Here is a 22,568-nt window from a genome sequence, read left to right on the forward strand (position 1 = left end):
AAAGAACAGGAAGTGGCTCACAATAAATATCACTATATATCACATCACATTGATGCGATATATAGTGATGTTTAGTAGCCATTCATGTAGACTTACCTGTCTGGCGTCTTCGGGCAGTGTCCGGTGCCTCTGCGATCCTGTAAAACAGTGAGAAGAAAGGCATATCGGGAGCCCGATATTGCCTGCTTCTCACTACCCTGGCATCTGAGAGCAGCAGGTCACGTGAGACCTGCTGTAAAGGATGCTGGCTAAAGGGGCAGAGCCAGCGCCAGGTGCCGGACATAGAGCAGAGAAGTATGCAACTTCCCTGCTCTGTTCAGCTTGCGGTACAGATTATGCTATTCTCACATGGCGAATCTGTACCATAGGAGAGGAATGAAAAGCTGAGCTCTCCGTTCCTTTTTGAATCACACTCACCATACAAAAGTATGATGATGAGATTCATCCATGGAGTGGGGGTGCCGCTGGAGAAGGAAAAACCTTCTCCACAGTAACTTGCTCCATGAATTGCACGAAGCAGAGAAGAGCCTTGATTTCAGCTTAACAGGGTTCTTCTCTGCTTCATGAATAGATCCCTTTATCTCTCTCCACTTTATCTCTCTCCAAGGGGTATATTTACTAAAGTGCGGGTTTTAAGAAGTGGAGATGTTGCACATAGCAACCTATCAGATTCTACTTAACATCTATCTAGCACCTTCTAGAAGATAATAGCTAGAATCTGATTTGTTGCTATGGGCAACATCTCCACTTCTAAAAACTCGCACCTTAGTAAATATACCCCAAACATTGATAAATTGCCCCTTAGGAGAGTTTTACATGACATTTTTGAGGGGTGATCCTGGCATCTTTGTGGGTCACATCTGCATGTTGCCAACCACTGCTCTAGAGAATGGGAATTACACTATATGTCCATTCTACCTAGGAAATGGCCGTTGTTTTTCTTTTTGCCCCTTGGTTATTATGTAAAACCCTAATAAACTCCCTAAACAAGAGTATGTACCATTGTGTGATGCAACCTTTGAATTACCTTGTCTAAATTGAGTTTAAATACATACAAATAAAACCCAGAAGCTTCCATGTTCATGGCAATTTTTTTTTTATTTGTGTAAAGAGTTTGACATGTATCGGTGGTTCGGCAGAGCTACATTTGGATGGACAGTGCTGTGGAAAGGAACAGTGAACACTTTCATGCTGTGCATTTGTTCGCTGAGGTTTATGTGTAAAAACAAGACTTGTTTCTCCCTGAGAAAGATGACAGTGCCCATATGTTCCCACCCTCGATAAAAGCATTAGTTCTGTATTTTCTATATTATTGGGGGAAGAGACTGCTTTCAATGATTTTAAATATCTAGGTTTGGCCATTGACAATGCGTTAAATAATGCAAGACAGACAACTTAGTGTGCCTTAGCCTGATCATTTCACCCTTTTTCTGCAATAGAACAACCTACAAATCTTTTGCTGTTTTATGCAGAAAATGTATAGCTCTAGTACCAGCAGGTCTTTCTAATGCTTTATTTTCAAGGCTCTAGCCGTGTTCTCACTACATGACGTGGCCCTACCAAGTGCCATACAAGGGAGGTAGCATATTCTTACTTAGAGCAGGTCAGGTTTGCAAAATGTAGACAGTTTCTTATGGTTCTCTAAGAATGAGGTATTAATCACACAGGCTAAATGTCTATATTTTGGAGCTAAGGTTACTGCGAGCTGACATGCTTAAAGTGTCTTAGACGTACAATAATTTGATTGATCTGAAGTTTTGTTTTAATGATATGTCCCAGATTTCCTTGCTCTGTGTAAAAAAATTGTAATTCAAGTTGCTATTATTGCTGTGAAGGCCATATAAGAGTTATTACAAACTCTGACAGTGACGAAACTTCAGGGTATCTGATTATTATAACCTGCTTATGCATGAGTTTAGGTGCTAGCAAAGAATCAGGTGTAGAAAACTCAATAAAGACATGGAGAAAAGGTGGTATGCTCAACATCCCCACTTTTCCCTTTACAGATACAGCAAGGCTTAGAAAGCCTCTAGGTAGACAGAGGACGAGCCTGCCGAATGCCTGAGATACTCCATTATACACAACAGAAGCAGCAGCAAAGTAAACAGTTGAGTGTATAATTTAAGGAGCCTAAATTTACTACTAATGATCTGTCTGATAGCACATAAACTCTTACAAAGCCTGAAGAATACCCTTAATAAATTCTCCTGGACACTAACTAATAAAGTCTCTCCCACCAATAAACTGAGAACGGTTTAAAGATTTAAAAGAAACAAGTCCCTTGATTTAGCCAGTCAGGTTCTGTGTCTTATCATTGAAGTCTTTTTAGTTCCCAACTTCAAAGTTTCCTCTCTTATACCAATGCATGTCTTTCACTCGGCGGATAGATTGAATCTGGGGCTGGTTGGCGCCCCAGTTGTTCCAGTGCTTGTATGGTCCATATTCCATCAGGTATTGGTAACCTCTGTAACCAGGGTATTGGTATCCAACCCATCTAGAGACCAATATTTAAAAATCAATCATTAGTACATCTCTTATCTTATTGTATTGACAACTTTACCATCTAGCAAAGTGATACAATAGACTTACAGCAGGACTTTGCACTCTGCAGAAAGGGAGGTCAAATTGTAACAGGCAAAAATGTTTCTCCAAATAATCAAGAACATCTTTCAGTTGAAACAGTTTTAATTAGTTTGTTTTCGCACACTTATATGACACAGACACATATGCCCTATTTTTGTGCTCTACAATTTATTTAGGTTGGATCCCAAGTGTAATTGTACCATTATTCCAGGCCCCCAATTGTCAGTTTGTAATTATTCTGGGGCCCAAAGAGAGGAAGTTTTAAAGGGAATGTATTGCATCCCCTGGAATCGTGGAGCCCTAAAAATGGATTGTGGGATCACAATTGGGATTCTGACCTACAGGCTGTGTGTCTCTGGTTAAGAATTACTCTAGAACTTGCATTGAGAGTTTTTGTTAACGCTTAGAGCATAGTAAAGAAGCACTAGAGCACCATGTAGCAGAATAAGTATACTAATTAAGAACAAATGCTTATTGTCCTGGTTCTGCATCTCTAATACTCAGCTGATTCATCAGAGTCCAGAGTCAGCGTCTCATATGATGTTGAATTACTCTATTTAATAAAGTGTCTCATTTACAAATCTGATACAAAACATTTTGGGCCTGACCCAGAGTTGCACACTGATGTTAAAACTGAGATGCCTACTTGCAGTGTCTTGGGATGGTGTATTTATGTCTTGGTGCGTCTTTAGACGCCACCATCGGACGTACCACCAAACAGCTCTACGGCAGGTGCAGCTTCTCCGTTTGACCATGCCACCTGTAGAAGGGGCTGTGCGTCTTTGGATGCCAGGAACACAACCTAAATTTTCCACTCCCTGTTTCCAAATCTGAGCTACATCTCCATGTGGAAACAATCAAGATGCATGTGTATAAGAAAAAACATCGGCCGTTTGGTGGCATATCAGCATAGCAAGCGACTCTGAACCAGGTACTTTGTCTTATTAGATAAATCTCCAGCTACTTACGTTCCGCCAACCACCTGGATACTTGCGACCCTGTCCTGGAATCCATAGGACCACAAACTGGGGATATCTTCATCGCAGACCTCCATCTTTCTGCCCTCGAAGTTGATACATTCATAGAGGGAGATCTTATAATCCTGTGTGTCCTACAATTTAAGAAACATATTTTTCAAAAGCAGACCTAAAGTAATAGAGCAACAGGAAGCACAATTCTGTGCACAAATCAGTGCAGAGCGTATGTGTGAAGTGGTAAATCTAAGTCACACATGCGCGTAGGGGACCAGGAGTTGTTGATGAAATCGTAAAGGTACTCTGGCATCCAGTATAGCCAGGGAGGGGATTCAACTGCTCAGGCGATATTTTAATGGTAAACTGGAGCAAATAATATTTCTTACTTTGATGAGCAGCGATAGAAAATCTTTCTAAATTTTTATTACCCCGTTTTGATAAATAGACTCCTCTGTAGCGTAACTGATAATCACCAGTTTCCAATGTCTTATTTTAAGTATACACACAACTGAAACCTCCATTTTATAGACTGGGTTTATATCCAGACTAAGGGGTAAATTTACTAAAGTGTGAGTTTTTAGAAGTGAGTTTTAAAAGTGATGTTGCCCATAGCAACCAATCCGATTCTAGCTATTATCTTTCAGAAGGTGCTAGTTAAATGTTAAGAAGAATCTGATTGGTTGCTATGGGCAACATCACTTCTCAAACTCACTTTTAAACTCTCACTTTAGTAAATTTACCCCTTGCTCTTTTTTGATAACAACTATTGACATCACTTAGATGTCATGCCTCAATTTTGGCACTATTTTTTAGTGGATTGATGAATATTGGTCCAGGCCACAAAATGGCTGCCTACACTGAATATAGGCAACAAATACACTTTCCAGATAATTTTACCTCAGTTGACCTATTAGGCAAACAATTTAAGCAGGGCTTTCCTGGAACGTTGTAGCTACCTCTACCCCATTCTCCCCTGCTGACTACAGGATATTTCTTGATTATTAATGTAATGTAATTATAAAGTTACATTTTGTTTAAATGCTGACGTTATTGCATCTGTAGCTGAATTGGTTGATAGTTAAAGTGCAATGGTCCCTTACCATACGGACTGGTCTCAAAGACATGATCCTGTCAGCCCGGAAGCAGTTAGACCAGGAATCCCAACGAGGGTATTCTCCTTTCTCCATAATGAACATTTCGCCAGTGAAATCCTTCTGTTCATATGCAACCCATCTGTGAAGTAAGACCATATTATGTCAGAAATAGCCCTATTCATAGCAGGTAAGCTTGCGTTGGGTAATTTTAAATGAAAATGTCTACAAACATTGTAAATCAATATCACATTTATGAATATTCTATTTTTGTGTACAAATCTCAAACTTGGATATTAGACAATATCCCTGCTTGAATATGCTCATTCTGAGACTTTAGTCTAAACTTGGTATTACTACATGTCAAGAATATTCTCTCTGGTGTCTAGGTGCACTTTTTGTGAGGGAGGGGGTGGATATGTGCACAGTGTATATATCAAAATAGAAAAAGGAAGATCCCATTGTAAAAAAATATCCTTATCAAGCTTGTACTGTACATTTCACGGAATTGGTATTTTATCCCGACAGTGAAAGCCCACATGGTGCAGAATCCCGACAGCGGTAGTTAAGTACCCTAACCTCCCCCTTCCCACCCCCTAACTCTCCCTTGGTGGTGCCTAACCCTAACCTCCCTAGGGGGTGCCTAACGCTAACCCCCCCCAGTGGTGCCTAACCCTGACCTCCCCCTTCCTGCACCCTACACCTAAACCTAAAGAGGGGTGCCTAACCCTAACCTCCCCCAGTGGTACCTGACCCCCCTTCCCCTAGCCTAACCCTCCCGGGGGGTGGCTAAACCTAATCTCCACCGTGGGTGGCTGAATCTAACCTCCCCTTCCCCGGGGAGAGAGGTAGTCACTTACCCGTCCAGACCATCGGGATTCCAGCGGTTCGGGCTGCCGACATCAGTATCCTGTTCACCTTCAGGATATCAGCGTCGGCATATTCCCGTTCAGCGGGATTCAGGCGTCGGTATATCGACGCCCGGCATCCTGTTCGCCAGCAATATGACTGCATCCCCATTTCACTTTATTGTACAGGTAATAATGTGTTTATAATAAAATGAGGGAGATCTATTTTAATAGGAATGGAGTTTCCTAACCAAAGATTTGCACAATGCTTTCTGAAAGACTGGGAACTTACGGTCCAGAGTCCACTCGAATGGACTTCACTTGGTCAAAGCCCCGGTCACACAAGTTCCTGCACTCAGAGCTAAATTCCACCTTGCGACCTTGGAAATTTTCATACTCGTAGCAGATCAGCTGTAAAAAATATTGCGCTTCAGTGAACTGAGTTGAGACTAAATATTTTAAAAGTGGATTCTCCTTTCAAATGATATTTACTAAATATAGAACTTTTTTTTAGCTTGCTATGGTCCTTTGCAGGGATTGGGTACGGGATGCCGGTGCTTGGGATCCTGGGGGTCAGAATCCAAACACTGGCATTTCGACAGAGTTAGGATACCGACAACTACCTACCCCTAACCCTTCCTCCCCTAGTGCCTAAACCTAACCGCCCCCCGCACACCCTAAACCTAACTCTCCCCCCTTAAGGCTCATACACACTTAACGATATGCTCCATGAGCGATATCGTTAAGTGTTTGACCCAGAACTGCGAGGCTCAATGTCGGGAACGACATTGAGCATACACACTGAACAATATCGTCAGGTTGTCTTGCAAGTTCGGGTGATGAAAGACATTGTTAACGATATTGAGCATACTCACTGAACGATATTGAACACTATGAATGATATCGTTATCGTCCATATCGTTCAATTTATTGACTAGTGTGTATGAGCCCTTAGTGCCTAACCCTTCCCCTAAGCTTAACCCTCCCCCCTAACTGTGCTACTTACCTTCGGGATGCCGGTGCAGGGATTCTGAGCACCGGAATCCCCACCAGGGCCGCCATCAGGGGGGGACTGTCGGGACTGGAGTCCCGGGCCCGGACACTTAGCAGAAAGGGGGGGGGGCTGGGCCGCTCCTACCCCTGTAGTTTCTGACTTTTTTTATGGAGCGCAGCAACACTGCTGCTGCTGATTCCAGTAGATAAGATTGAGCCGGCGGGCACTAGGACCCGCCGCGGCTCTAACATGCCAGGTCGTCCGGCAAAGACTGCGCATCAATGCCTGTGACGGAGAGGAGACAGACAGCAGTGTGCGGAACGCGTTTGAATCTGGTAAGAAACATGCGCTGTGCTGTGCTGTGCTGTATGAGGGAGGAGAGGGGCCGAGAGGGGAACACATAAGGGAGCTGGCTGGACACAGAAGGGGCCTGGCTGGACACACAAGGGGCCTGGCTGGACACACAAGGGGCCTGGCTGGACACACAAGGGGGCTGGCTGGACACACAAGGGGTCTGGCTGGACACACAAGGGGTCTGGCTGGACACGTAAGGAGGCTGGCTGGACACACAAGGGAGCTGGCTGGACACACAAGGGGGCTGGCTGGACACATAAGGGGGCCTGGCTGGATACACAGAGAAGGGGGCCTGACTGGACACACAAGGGGGCCTGGCTGGACACACAAGGGGGCCTGGCTGGACACACAAGGGGGCCTGTCTGGACACACAAGGGGGCCTGGCTGGATACACAGAGAAGGGGGGCTGGCTGGACACACAAGGGGGCCTTACTGGACATACACAGATGGGGGGCTGGCTGGAAACATAAGGGGGGTTGGCTGGACACACAGATAAGGGGACCTGGCTGGACACATAAGGGGGCCTTGCTGGACACAAAAGGGGGGCTGGTTGGATGCACATAAGGGGGCTGGCTAGACACATAAGGGGCTAGACACATAGGGGGAGCTGGTAGGACAGACAAGGGGAGGGGCTGGCTGGACACAGAAGAGGACAGGCTTGATATTTTTGGCCACATTTTTTCCCGTAGGAATAAGGTAGCAGGGGAGGGGGGGGGGGCCTGCCGATTTTGTCAGTCCTGGGTCCCACAATTTCTGATGGCAGCCCTGAGCCCCACGGTCAGTATTATGACCACATCCCCTTTTCAGCATTGTGTATATTTTTGTGATATGGTACCCTATACAATCAAGCTGAGCTGGGTCTGTTATTGTTGCATTTATTTACATAAATGTACATGCACATATAGCAATGTGAAGAAACACACACACATATAATATGTGTATACTTTCAGCTATATGTAAATCTAATCTCCTACAGAATAACAGTTTTTCTACAGAAGATTAGATTAAATGTTTTCATTTTGTCATGATTCTAATGAAAAATTTGATATGCTAGTTAGACCTGAATAGATATGAAAAATATTCACTATCATAGGAGGAATGATCATGGTTTACTATTTTAGTTGGATGTATGTGAAATTTAATTTACTGGAATATAATATTATGATCACAGGAACACAGTGCTGAATGTCATTATAGATGTACATACTGTACCTTGTAATTTTGCAGACCTAAAACTGAGTGACTGCCAATGCTTCCTTGTGCTCCGCTGTGAGACATCTTTGCAAAGCTTCAATAAATCTGCAATAATTCTTACAGTTACATTTTGTGACATATAGTACATCCATAAACCCCTAAGGCAAAAATCCAATATACCAGTGGAGATGTGCCTATTAAAAACTGTATGTCATGTTTGAAGCTTTTCTTATTTGGAAAAAACAACCAGTTTGTAATTTGTCATACTGATGTGTCCTCATAGACTGTGGCTCTAGTGGCGGCAAATGGCCCCTTTCAGCGCACCAGGTCTCGGGTGACTCAGCTGTGCCAAGCTAATTTTTTGCTCATAAATGAATCAACTGGAAGTGACATAACTACATTGCTGGCTTCCTCTGATCAATTTGATGTGCAATATTTGTGTATCTGTGTGCGAATGAGTTTGGATCTGTGGGCCTGATTCAGACTCGTTGGCAAGGCTGCGTTTGCACGTAGCCTGCCTATGTTCACAGTGCGCGAACTAGTTCATGCGATCGAGAAGCGTTCGCACCCTGTACACAGACGCTCCGCAAGCTTGAGTGACAGGTCGTGCCATTTGTGGGTGGTGACAGGGTGGTCGATGGTAACGGGGGTGTTGTGGTGCGAATGCAGGCATGTCTGTGCGTCTGAACGCCGTTTCAGGGGCATGCATAATTAAGACGCATTGTCAGTGTACACTTCACATGGCTGAATTACACACAGCAGCACTCGCAGAACTTGCGGTAGGGTATGGTCAGCCACAAGTGCTGCATATGGGTCTGATGTTACTCGATGTTACCGATTGTTTAATACACTTCCTGGAGATGATGTATGTTACTAAGGGAAAGTGGGCATCTAAAACATACCGCGATCACACGGCAGGACATAGTGGGCATGCTAATGTTTTGCTAGCGATTGCAGGATTCGCATACTTTGGCTGGTGACGGCTGCGTGCGAACGCATCCTAGCGAACTTGTCTGAATCAGGCCCTGTGTACGAAGTGCTGCGATGCAGCAGCCGCTGCTTTTTCCCAAGTTCCATTGTGCTTCATCTACGAATTTGTACATGCTTAAAACCATACTTGGCGACTTTTACTTTGCCCTTCCTGGGGAGAGGCAGCAGTCGGGCAGTGATGTAATTAGGCCCCGCCCCCTCACGACAAAACGCCTGCGGATTGCGCATATTTTAATAGGGGGCAGGATGCGGGAGAAGTGCCTACACTGCCGGGAGTGCGGGGGGGTTACCTGAAAAAACGGGAGTGTAGGCATGTATGCTTAGCACTAATTCCTATGCAGTTAAAGTTGCAGACCAGCATCTCTAGTACACAACATTTTAAGAAAAAAGTGCGCCTCACTTCTCGGGGCGGCTCAGTTAAACTGGGCACCTCACGTCGTATGGCATGCCGCATATGGCCGCTAGGTGCATGAGGCACATATGTATATTAGTTTAAAACTTCAAATAATATATATTTGAAGTATCTGCTTCTGTTTGTATTTAACAATGGCAGCCTGATGAAACAAGGCGTCTATACAGAGTATTAAAATATAATTCTTAATGCAGATTTACTCACTTACATGTTAGAACATGCAAATATTTCTTAGAATAGTATATTAGAAAGGGAATATAGCTTCTCTTTGATCATGCAATAAAACAGTTATTTGCACCAACTGGAAGGTGAACACATTGATCTCTTGTTTGGGAGTCTCAAGAGATAACTGCATGGAATGTGTATTGAAGGATAACTTTCCAATAGATCAATTCTTTAGACTTTTTGTACATTCAAAGATCAAAGTACTACTTATTTTATATTTAAGTTGGCTTAATAAATAACCACATCGTTAGCAACATTTCCCCTAGTCAGTAATTCACAATATTTCCCTATAATTAAGAAAGAAGTTATGTACATCATCATTAAAATGTGTTTGAATATGGCACCAATAATGATAATAAGTGTAATAAGTGACATAACCTATCATTTAAAGTACAGTACAATTGTTCACAATCCTGTAATTAAATATGTGCTACATGCTCTTCTCACATGAAAATAGCTGTACAATTTTATAATAGATGTAAATTATCATTATTTCAACAAGTGAAAAAATTTAATTTATGATACTTTAGAGCAAATTATTCTATTTATACTTTAGAATTATTTGCCGCTAGAACAAATAACAATGTTTAAGCCACTACCACCGTCACTAATAATAATAATTAATTTTTTAAACACAAAATTAATTTTTTTATAACTAGCGGCACCAAGGGCTGCTGCATAGCATACTGTATGCCTATATAGCCATAATGATATATATACCACTATCAATGGTATTGGCTTTCCTGTATCCACTTTAGATGAAGTACTAGATTTCTTTAATAATGGCCTGACATATAGTGAATCACAGGAGCACAGTGTTTCCCAATCTCAGTCCTCAAGGCACACTAACAGTCTAGGTTTTAGTTACAGTATATCCATGCTTCAGCACCAATGGTTAAATCAAAATAACTGAGGAACTAATTAAGACATCCGTGGTCAAGTATGGCTATCCTTAAAACCTGGACTGTAAGTGTGCCTTGAGGACCGTGGTTGGGAACCCCTGTTTAGCAATATCAATTCTTGATCTAGACTTAGTTAAATGAATATTAAAGACCTTCAAAAATCACCCCTCATACATGTACTTTAATCAGTTTACCAAAGATAAACACTACTAGCATTATTTGCTGCTTTATAGCATACACATGCTGTATTTAAGAGTTGTGTATCCAATAAATGTAATTATAGATACAAATCGCAAAAGGCACCAGCAAACTCATGACTTAAAACTCTATTTGTTCTTACATAAAATACAGACAGATTACTGACAGCTATCTGATGTTTAAACAAAAACAAATACACAAAACACAATTATTACTTACATTAAAGCTGTGACGGAGCCACTGAGAGAGATGGTTGGTGTCAGGCCAGACCCCCTCCCCACTAATATATACGCCATAAATTTGCTTGCACCAAACTTTTTAAAGTTTTCAAAGGAGTGGTCTAAGTTGAATAGAGGATACATAGTGTATGACCCAGAGCCCATATTTTGGACAAAAGCGATGAGAAGTATGGAGGGCTCTGGGAGGAGAATGGGGTCTGTGAGCTGACACTGCTTATTGTTTTGTCCTAAAACAAGTACTCAGCAAACACAAAGGTTCCAATGAACGACACGTTTTAGTGATGGTGTAATTGGAACAAAAGTGCTGACCTGAAAGGCTCTGCTGTCTGCAGCTTCATTGCCTCGCTTGGTTTATGAGATTTAGCAGCTAATAAACTAACAGCTACGTGAGAGCACTACACGCCTAATAGCTAAGCTCTCAGTTTGCAACAGGGCTAAACCTATAGCCTACAGTTCTTACCGAGGTAAATGTATCAGTAGGATTCCTCTTGTTACGTAGTATATATAGGATGTTGTGTTATGCAACACATTTGAATCACATTAATATTTACTGTACCTTATGACTCAGGGTTTCCCAAACTTTGTCCAAACTAAAGGCAACATACCATTCCTGGTTTTAAGGATATCCATGCTTATGCACAGATGGTATATTCATACTGACTGAGGTACTAATTAAGTCACCTGTGCATGGATATCCTTAAACCTGGACTGCTATAACCCTTTTACACCAGAGCTGAAATCCGGGTTATTGCAGGGTTAACCCGGGTTGCTCCTAGGTGTAAAAGGGGCCATGGTTGGATTCTCGGGTCGAGTGACCCGGCAATTCAACCCAGGTAACTTGCAGGGTTCTACACGGGAACAACCCGTGAAACCCTGCAGTGTAAATGGGAACCTTGGGTCATTCGACCCGGGTCCCGTTCACAGCATGGGGACCGGGTTTCTTGGCGCTTGGAGATGATGTCATCTTCAAGCGCCGGCAGAAGTGTTCCACTGCACCCGTGTTCAGTGTGAATGGCGCCGATCCGGTCTGTCCTGGGTCTGTCCTGTTTTGGAACTGTGTTCCAAATCTCGAGTCAGACCCAGGATTTAGGTGTAAAAGCAGTATTAGTGTGCCTTGTGGACAGAGGCCCTGATTCAGAGCCGGACGCTCTAACAGAGCGCTCGCTCTGAATCAGGGCCGTCCTTCCTGATTTTTAGAGTGGCCTCCTGGCCGCTCGTATAGCTGTGGGTGACCACCCACAGCTATAGTGAGCGGGCAGGCAGATGGTCGCGATGGTCAAGACCATCGCGACCATCAGGCTTGCGACGAGACCCTTGTGGTAGGGTCTCATTGCCGCAAGCCCTAGAGTGCTTTCAGGTCAAACAGAGCCGAAAGCACTCCCACTGACATCACTTGTGATGTCAGTGGGGCCGGCCCCAGACGGTAGGCGTTCCCATGGGAATGCCTCTGCTGATATTAAAATGAACCTCTATATACCCCTGCCTGTACCTTCTAAAATCCTTCCTATAAACCTCTAAGGATGACGCTAATTTGCGTACGCAGTCATACAGTAAATAAAGACTTAGACCTGGAATCTGTGTGTCACGATCCGGGCGGCGTTGCCACGGAGCACTCGGACCTTACCTGTCTGGGCGCTCTGGCAGGGTCCTTCCTGCGGCGGCTCCTGGAGGTGATCCGGGCGCTGGGGGGCTGATGGCAGCGGACCTCTGTGTTCGCCGGCGGCCGCTGGGCGCCGCCATCTTGCGGCAGACACGTGACCTGGGGGTAGCCTATCCCATCTCTGCTTTGCTCCTGAGCTCCAGCCAATCCCTGCACTACCTATGGTACTTAAGAGTGCCTTGCACACTCTTTCCTTGCCAGTGCAATGTCGTACACAGCGTGAGCTGTGTGTTAGTTCCTGAGCTCCTGTCCGCTGCAGGTTGTCACAGTCTGCCTGCATTCACAGTTCTGCTCCAGCTTGTCTACCGCTGTCCCCAGTTCCTGTGTGTCGTTCTCTGTCCTGCTTCCCAGGAGGGCCCGCCATCCCCGAGACTCTGGTCCTAGTTCTCCACTCCGGTGCCCGGGTCCGACGAACCTTCGCTTCTGCAGCACCTGTCCGGATCTTCTTGTCGTCTCATCATTCATGATTCGCACCCCCTTGAAACCAGCTTCCTTCCAGTACCAGCAAACCGGTCCACTAACGTCCTCTGTCTCCACACCGGCTCCTAACCCAGACCCAGCCGTGACAGTTTGCACTGGCCCTATGGATACGGCTAGTGGGCAGAGTCCTAGTGTGGACCTTTTACAGGGTATTGCCAACCGGCTAGAATGTCTGGAAGCTTCGCAACGGCAGTTAGCCCAATTCCTACAGGATATGTCTCTCAGGCAGGACTCCTTACAAGCCTCCCTAGTTACGGTGAACATGCCCGCTGCTACCAACCCACCGTCACTTCCAGTCACTACTCCTGCTACCACCTCATCGCATTTGCACCTACCCACTCCGAGCAAGTTTGATGGGACGCCTAAACTGTGCAGCGGTTTTTTAAACCAGTGTGACGTTCATTTTACACTCCAACCATCGAATTTTCCTACTGCCAAGTCTAAGGTAGCCTACATCGTCTCTCTGTTATCCGGTTCAGCCCTGGACTGGGTATCCCCGCTTTGGGAAAGATCTGATCCCTTACGGGACAACTACACCGATTTCCTGACCTCTTTCCGTAGAATATTCGACGAACCGGGGAGAACTACTTCCGCGTCCACTGAGATTATGCGTCTCTGCCAAGGATCCCGACCAATCAGCCAATATATTATACAATTCCAAACCTTAGCATCCGAGTTAAAGTGGAATGAGGAAACCTTAGTCGCCGCCTTCTGGAATGGTCTCTAGGAGAGGTTAAAAGACGACCTTGCCACCCGGGAGGTTCCTGCCAAACTAAACGACATGATTTCCTTCTGCAATAAGGTAGACCTACGTTATCGCGAGTGACAGGCAGAGAGATTCAAGGGAGATTGTTTTAGGTCCCGAGTTTCTAGTCGTCTGAAGCCCCGGCGTCTGAAGCCCCGGCTGACGAACCCATGCAAATTAACCGGACCCGGCTCTCCATTGAAGAATGGCAAAAGCGCCGCCGTGAGAACTTGTGCTTATATTGTGGTGAGCCCGGACATCTGGTCGCCTCCTGTTCTCGACGTCCGGGAAACCCTCGCTCCTAACTGGCACTGGAGACACCAGGTTAGGAGTCTTGTCCCCGTCTCCAACTTTAAACGAATCCGTCATGTCTCTTGTATTAGACTTAAAACAAGGACCTCAAACAATTTTTTCTCTTCTTGATTCAATTTCTGCCGAATTGGTTCAAGATCTCCAGAGAACGGTCACTCCTCTCTCCCAAGCCATCTCCCTATCAGCCGTGGATGGTAGTCGAATATTCAACGGGAATGTCTCCTTACAAACCCAGGCCGTTCAAGTTCATGTGGGGGCCCTTCATACAGAACTCATTCGCTTCCTGGTGATTCCCAAGGCCTCCCACGGGATAATTCTGGGATATCCGTGGCTATGTAAACATAACCTGCATATCGACTGGAGTTCCATGCAAGTTACGGCTTGGGGAAACTCCTGCTTTGCCTCTTGCCTCCCTTGTATAAAGCCTATTAAAGAGCTTAAAATACCAAGAGATTCGTCCGTGCCTCTTCATTATCTGACCTTTTCCGACGTCTTCTGCAAGACCAGGGCTGACGAACTTCCTCCGCATCGGGATTGGGATTGCCCGATTGATTTGGTTCCCGGCAAGAATCCGCCCCGAGGCCGCATTTATCCCTTATCATTGCCAGAGACCCAAGCAATGTCTGACTACATACAAGAGAATCTCCAGAAGGGCTTTATTCGTCCATCTACTTCTCCCGTTGGTGCTGGGTTGTTCTTTGTATCCAAGAAGGATGGAGGTCTTCGACCCTGTATCGATTATTGGGGTTTGAACGACATTACCATTAAGAATCGATATCCTCTGCCCCTTATTACTGAATTGTTCGACCGTGTCAAAGGAGCTACAGTATTCACTAAATTGGACCTACGCGGGGCGTATAACCTCATTAGAATCCGTGCCGGTGATGAATGGAAAACCGCCTTTAACACCAGAGACGGTCACTTTGAATACCTAGTGATGCCATTTGGACTCTGCAATGCCCCCGCTGTATTTCAGAACTTTGTAAATTAAATATTCAGAGATTTGTTATATGTTTCCGTTGTCGTTTACCTGGATGACATATTGATCTTCTCCTCCTCTCTTACTGAACATCGCTCTCATGTGAGGGAGGTCCTATCACGCCTGAGGTCCTATCACGCCTCTCTTACTGAACATCACTCTCATGTGAGGGAGGTCCTATCACGCAAACTGGAAAAGTATGAGTTCGAAGTTCCCTCCATTCCTTTCCTAGGTCATATTATCTCTGGCTCTGGGTTAGAGATGGACCCCAAGAAGGTACAGGCCATCCTGGACTGGTCCCGTCCGGATTCCTTGAAAGCAGTCCAGAGGTTTCTGGGGTTCGCAAATTATTACAGGAAGTTCATCAAAGGATTCTCAACCTTACCGGCGCCAATTTCCGCCCTTACTCGCAAAGGAGCTAACCCCTCTATGTGGTCTCCAGAAGCGGAGACAGCCTTTCAAATACTAAAACAAGCATTCATCTCTGCACCCATCCTGAGACAGCCCGACATTTCCAGACCCTTTTTCTTGGAGGTAGACGCCTCTTCTGAAGCAGTGGAGGCGGTGCTGTCCCAGAAGTTCGAAGATAGCAGAATCCACCCCTGTGGTTATTTCTCAAAAAAATTCTTACCGGCAGAAAGAAATTATCCGATTGGGGAACAGGAACTATTGGTAGTCAAAGCGGCTTTTTCGGAGTGGCGTTATCTCCTCGAGGGAGCCCAGTTTCCCATCACGGTTTACACCGACTATCGGAATCTGCTGTACCTGAAGAACGTCCAGTGCCTCAGTTCTCGCTTAGCTAGATGGGCAATATTTTTCTCCAGGTTTAATTTTGTTTTGACCTTTCGTCCTAGAACCCAGAATCAGAAAGCAGACGCTCTCTCTCGTTCGCTCTCCTCCGAAGCTCTCTCCGGTCTTCCCAAGAAAACTCCAGTACTAGAGTCCAAGGTTTTCGCTACTATCCATATCCAGCCACCTCCCGGGAAAACTTTTGTTGCTCCTGCCCTCCGTAAATGACTCCTCACTTGGGCGCATACGTCTCGTTTTTCTGGACATACTGGCATCCGCAAGACACTGGAATTCTTTTGGTGGCCTGCCATGAAGTCTGAAATTGCCGAGTTCATTGCCTCCTGCTCTGCGTGTGCCCAACATAAATCCTCCAGACTACCTCCGGCAGGAGCCCTCTTGCCACTCTCCACTCCTTCTCGACCCTGGACTCATTTATCTATGGATTTTGTGACGGACCTACCTACCTCCAACGGATTTACCACCATTTGGGTCGTGATTGACCGTTTTTCTAAGATGGTACATTTTATCCCACTCTCCAAGCTACCCACTGCCTCTGAGTTAGCTAGACTCTTTGTTCTTCACATATTCCGCCCACATGGTCTTCCATCGGAGATCGTATCGGATCGAGGGGTCCAATTTGTGGCCAAGTTCTGGAGGGCCCTATGTTCTACGTTCCAAGTTAAGTTAAAATTTGCGACCGCCTATCATCCTCAATCCAATGGATCTACAGAAAGAGTAAACCAAGACTTAGAAACCTTCCTAAGGATCTATATGCCTTCTTCCCAGGATAATTGGTCCGATTCTCTTCCATGGGCAGAATTTGCGCACAACAATTCCTACCACTCTTCGACTGGACAAACTCTCTTTATGATTGTTTATGGCCTCTACCCTCGAGTGCCCGAGTTTACAGACTTACCAACCTTCAATGTGCCTGCTGTGACCTCCACTTTACAAGACTACTCTAAAATTTGGACTCAAGTTCACTCCTCCCTTCTGAAAACGTCTCTTCAATACAAGCTAAAGGCTGATACTAAAAGAAGGGCCATTCCTAGCATGAAGGTGGGAGATCAAGTGTGGTTATCTACCCGAAATTTACGACTCCGAGTTCCTTCGATGAAATTCGCTCCTCGGTTTATCGGTCCTTTTTCTATCATCGAGGTCATCAACCCCGTAGCCTACAAGTTAAAACTTCCTCATTATCTCAGAATTTCGAACTCCTTCCATGTCTCCTTATTGAAACCGTTAATCCTAAATCGGTTCTTCAAGGTTCTTCCTTCAACTCCCAAAGTCAAGACTGTGAGGGGAGACGAATTCGAAGTGAAGCAAATTTTGGATTCAAGATTCCGTTACGGTCAATTGCAATATTTGTTGGACTGGAAAGGTTACGGTCCCGAAGAAAGGTCATGGGAAAAGGCCGAAGATGTCCAGGCTCCCCGTTTAATCCTCGATTTCCATTCTAAGAACCCTAAGAAGCCCAGGAGACGTCCGGAGACCATTCCTAAAGGAGGGGGTACTGTCACGACCCGGGCGGCGTTGCCACGGAGCACTCGGACCTTACCTGTCCGGGTGCTCTGGCAGGGTCCTTCCTGCAGCGGCTCCTGGAGGTGATCCGGGCACTGGGGGGCTGATGGCAGCGGACCTCTGTGTTCGCCGGCGGCCGCTGGGCGCCGCCATCTTGTGGCAGACACGTGACCTGGGGGTAGCCTATCCCATCCCTGCTTTGCTCCTGAGCTCCAGCCAATCCCTGCACTACCTATGGTACTTAAGAGTGCCTTGCACACTCTTTCCTTGCCAGTGCAACGTCGTACACAGCGTGAGCTGTGTGTTAGTTCCTGAGCTCCCGTCCGCTGCAGGTTGTCACAGTCTGCCTGCATTCACAGTTCTGCTCCAGCTTGTCTACCGCTGTCCCCAGTTCCTGTGTGTCACTCTCTGTCCTGCTTCCCAGGAGGGCCCGCTGTCCCCGAGACTCTGGTCCTAGTTCTCCACTCCGGTGCCCGGGTCCGACGAACCTTCGCTTCTGCAGCACCTGTCCGGATCTTCTTGTCGTCTCATCATTCATGATTCGCACCCCCTTGAAACCAGCTTCCTTCCAGTACCAGCAAACCGGTCCACTAACGTCCTATGTCTCCACACTGGCTCCTAACCCAGACCCAGCCGTGACACTGTGGTTCCAAAGCACAAGTGTTATTCAAGTAAAAGTTCAGACAGTTACACGCAATTGAACCAGACACAATTTAGGCGCAAAAGAAAATTATACGGACCCAAGTACAGTATACATACGCAGCGCTACCGGACCCGAAGATAGGCATCAGCAAGAGACCCCTCGTCATACAGCATTCAGCACGGACTAAAAATCCAGTGTTGGAGCACACATATTTATACCCCAACAGAATAGACAGGACAATAGAGAAGTTTGCTGCTGATGTCATTGGTTCCCAGGGGAGAAGCATCTGTTACAAAGCATTTAACAGGCTGGGTCAAATAGACTCTCCCTGCCTCTAACAGCTGGGGATCTTTCCCTTCCCGCCCCCTGCAACATCCTAACAGTTGTTCATGAAATATACATCTTGTTGCTTGTAGGCTCTGCGATCCATAACTCGAGAATGCATGATGCGATCTCCCCACCGATAACACCGGAATACTGTAAAAAGAGTACGCATCAGTACAAAACCAAACACGACTTGTTTAGCATGTATAATACCTTAGTTATCCAATATCTTTATTTTTCAGCATTTAAACTAACTGAACCAACTTAAATCATACACTTTAAAGCTTATTAAACCTTATGTGTGAATATGTAATGTGTGAGTATTCGGGGTTTGATATAAAGATGTTAGTGAACTGGGGACAGATGCGTGCGAAATTAGCTACTAAACGGTATTTTCATTCGGGGTCTTAAGCATAATGTGTGTATGTAAAATGATGAAAGATGCAATCGCATGATGCTAATAATTGTGCATGCGCTACTGGGCGTCATGCTAGCAGCTCAATTGTGCGTAATGTGTGGTGTTTATGCATGAGATTCCATCTATGATGGACTTAACATATCTATCTATCTATCTATCTATCTATATATATATATATATATATGTGAAGCAATCGGGAAGCCGACTGCCTAAATACCGGCAGCCGGCTTCCCGACTGTCATATCCCGGCAAGGGTGAAATGCCGGGCATCTAGATGTAGACGCCCGCATTTCCCTGATGCCGGGAGACCGGCGCCTGGCATCCCGATCATAGTGATGCCGGGTGCCGCGAGCGGACAGCCGCGGGGTGGAGGGTTAGGTTTAGGGCTCCCGGGGAGGACTTATGGTTAAGCACCCCCCGGGAGGGTTAGAGTTAGGCTAGGGGGAGGGAGGGTTAAGGTTAGGCACCACCAGGGGGGACTTAGGGTTAGGCACCCTCCCGGGGGACTTAGGTTTAGGCAGTGGGGAAGGGGGTGGTTAGGGTTAGGCACTTAGAGGGGGGATTAGGGTTAGGCACTTGGGGGGGAGTTAGGGTTAGGCACCCCTAAGGAGGGTTAGGGTTAGGGGGGTTAGGTTAGTACATACTTACCTATTCACGATCCGGATTTCCAGCACTGTCGGGCTTCCGCTGCTTCTAACTCTGCTCTTGTCGGGCTGCCGCTGATGGGATACATACATACATACATACACACACATATCATTCCTCACTCACAGTTTCACTGTGAAACTAAACCATCCTGTCTGGGTATGAAACTAAAACCTGTTTCGATTCAGACAAATCCAATTGTGTAGATCAATGCCTGGATTATATTACAATTGCCAACAGAGATTCCCAATTAATATGTAAATCACTCACAGTTTCTGGTGCATTGTCTATTCTATTTAGATTATCAAAAACATTGCCATTTGTTCTTAGCTCGTGAGTTGTAACTTAAAGTGACGCTGGGCACAAAATGGCGTCTTGCAGATTCTTGTTTCTAAAATGGAGTCTAGCTGCCATTCGCAAGATGGCGTCGCGCACGCTTCAATTTTAAACTGATCTTGTCTCAGCCAATTTTCCAGCTTTGACACCTCCGTCTGGGAAGCCACGCTCCTGGCACGCCCACCAAAGGGGGCATGCTGTCACTCAACATGGACAGCACGCCCCCTTTGGTACGAGACCCGGAGCGACGGTTTGCCCGTCGCTCTCCGGGTCTCGCGCATGCGCACGACGGAGCCGGCTCCGTCGTGCGCTTGCGCACTGGGCCAACATTGACCCAATCTGAATCATATATATATATATATATATATATATATATATATATATGAGTCATATATATATGAGTCATATATATGCTGTCATATATATATGAGTCATATATATGCTGGCATTATATAAATAAATGTTAATAAATATGATTCCTTAAAACATTTTACTCAGATTCTGTGACTGATTAAAACCAGGTAAAATTCAGCCAGCCTCAGAACCTGTATAATCTATGAGTGTCCCAATTTAAAGGAATAGTCTGGTAAGACTATCTTTAATCTATAGTGACAGAGCAGGGGAGTAAGTGTGTGCGTTTTGGTGCACACTCTGGACCTCATTTAGAGTCTCTCGCTAGAGGCGATCACTCGCCCCCAGCATATGCAAATTTGTCAAAGTGACGCCACGGGAAGCGATTGCTCGCCAAGGCATAAGCACGCCCACCATGTCTTAGCGAGCGGCCAGCGTACGCCCAATCGCACAGGCAGAGCCGCCCACCAGCACACGTCATCTCCAGGAAGTGTATTAAAACATTGGTACATCGAGGACAATCGGAAGCGATCGCAGCGCTTGTGGGTGCCTTACCCTACTGCAAGCACTGCGAGGACTTCACTGTAAAAAACAAAACAGGCATGTGACGTGTACTATGATGCTGCGTATTAATTATGCACGGCTCTAAAACGGTGTTGAAACACTCAGGCACGCCTGCGTTAACACCTCCACTCCCCCGTTATTAGTGTCCTGCCCCTGTTACCACCCACAAACGGCCTCTACTGTCACTCATTTCACTGGGCTGTCTTTGCTGGGCGAGTGAGTGGCCTGCGATCACAGAGAGTAGTTCGCGCACGCGCAGAATGAAGCGTGCGCATACGCAAACCATCGGGCCGCTTGCGAGTGCACAGCGCTAGCGAGAGACTCTGAATGAGGTCCTCTATTTGTAAGTAGAAGAGCCAGCATGAGGCAAAGAACATTCCAGAGGGATCGCGTCCCTGAAGCAGGAACAGTGGGGGGCATGCAGACTGTTATATACAGTAAATCACTGAAGACATTGCAGCGTAAATGGGAGACTGCACTTATGCTGTAAAACAAAACACAATTCAATGATTTATCTTATCTTGATATGCTATGAAAACAGTACATCATGTCAGTATGACTGTCCAACCAGATTACCTATTCTACAACACTAGAGTATGTATAAAAGGATATGATTATAAGTAAAGAATAAGACATATCTATTTACAAAATGTCTTCTTATAGAAGCACTTGTATATGTTTTTTTAATAAACATTAATATTGTTTCGTTTACATATTTTATTATTTGGATTATTATTTTTGTATGACAAAGAAAAAATGAATTGTATACTTGGGGGTACTCTGTTCTGATACTAATGTGCAGAAAAATGCTTTGTTCTGTTACTAATGTGCAAAGTAATTGACGATACAATTGTTAGATAACTTTCAGCTGTAGCATTAACTCCAAAATAAAGAGCTCCCACTAAGAAGTTCTCGCATACCTCTGATGAAACAACCCACGTGATAGGTCGAGAAATGCGTCTACTGATTGTGACATATCTTGAAGTGCAGAGCAATGAGACTTTGTGAGCACGGACACCATGAGCAGCCACGCTACAACTATATCGCAGCACTGGAATGTGGCTCCATCGGTCCTCCTCGAACAGGACGTAGAGCAATATTAATACAAACAAAAAATGTACAAACCCTATGGTGCTGCACTTCAGTGCTGCAGAGGTTAATAATAAGTCACCACCTTATACCTAATAGCACAAAACAAATCAACCTCAGTTGCACTCTGGATTGTTCCAACAAGTCAACAATAAGTCCATTAAAGGAATTGTCCCTCGTCCTCCGATCACGGTAATTCGCCAGTATATGAACCAAGTATTGTGCACATATATTGAATGATGTTCATATTGATTTATGGAAATTTTTTACAATCTTTCTTTTGTTGGTTTTAGTAATTAAAAATATAAACTTTCTTATTCTAGTGCTCCCTTCTTTTTTTGTGTTTTGTTTTAGAGTTTGTGTGGGGGATCAGCACCCCATCTTTGCAGAGAGCGGCAGGTTTAAATGTTTATACAAGTGCTTCCATTATTACATTTATAATTGGTTGGACAGATATATGTCTTAGCGCCTGGTGTGTGTATGTATATACTGTATATATTAAAGATGAGCGGGTTCGGTTCTCTGAGAATCGGAACCACCCGAACTTCCAGATCCGAGGCAAGAGCCGAGCTAGGCTCGGGTTTTCCTGCCTGACTTGGATCCGAAAACGAGGCAAAACGTCATCATCCTCCCGCTGTTGGATTCTCACGGGTTTTGGATTATATGAAGGTTCCGGCGATTGGCACCATTTTCACTCCGGCTGTGGAG

General features: G+C 45.3%; 1 protein-coding gene across 1 annotated transcript; it reads right to left on the reverse strand.

Moving 5' to 3' along the window:
• Window positions 1-1,079: 1,079 nt before the first annotated feature.
• LOC148518032 (beta-crystallin B1-like) lies at window positions 1,080-11,069 on the reverse strand. Its single transcript, XM_088477794.1, has 6 exons — window positions 10,985-11,069; window positions 8,057-8,143; window positions 5,789-5,907; window positions 4,658-4,790; window positions 3,552-3,694; window positions 1,080-2,494 (listed from the first exon to the last, which is right to left on the reverse strand). Exons 2-6 carry the CDS (start codon window positions 8,120-8,122, stop codon window positions 2,326-2,328), a joined length of 630 nt encoding a protein of 209 aa, XP_088333920.1. The 5' UTR covers window positions 8,123-8,143; window positions 10,985-11,069; the 3' UTR covers window positions 1,080-2,325.
• Between the last annotated feature and the right edge of the window lie 11,499 nt (window positions 11,070-22,568).

This window comes from Taudactylus pleione, unplaced genomic scaffold, assembly GCF_031769625.1.
Source record: "Taudactylus pleione unplaced genomic scaffold, aTauple2 ptg000203l, whole genome shotgun sequence".
NCBI lineage: Eukaryota > Metazoa > Chordata > Amphibia > Anura > Myobatrachidae > Taudactylus > Taudactylus pleione.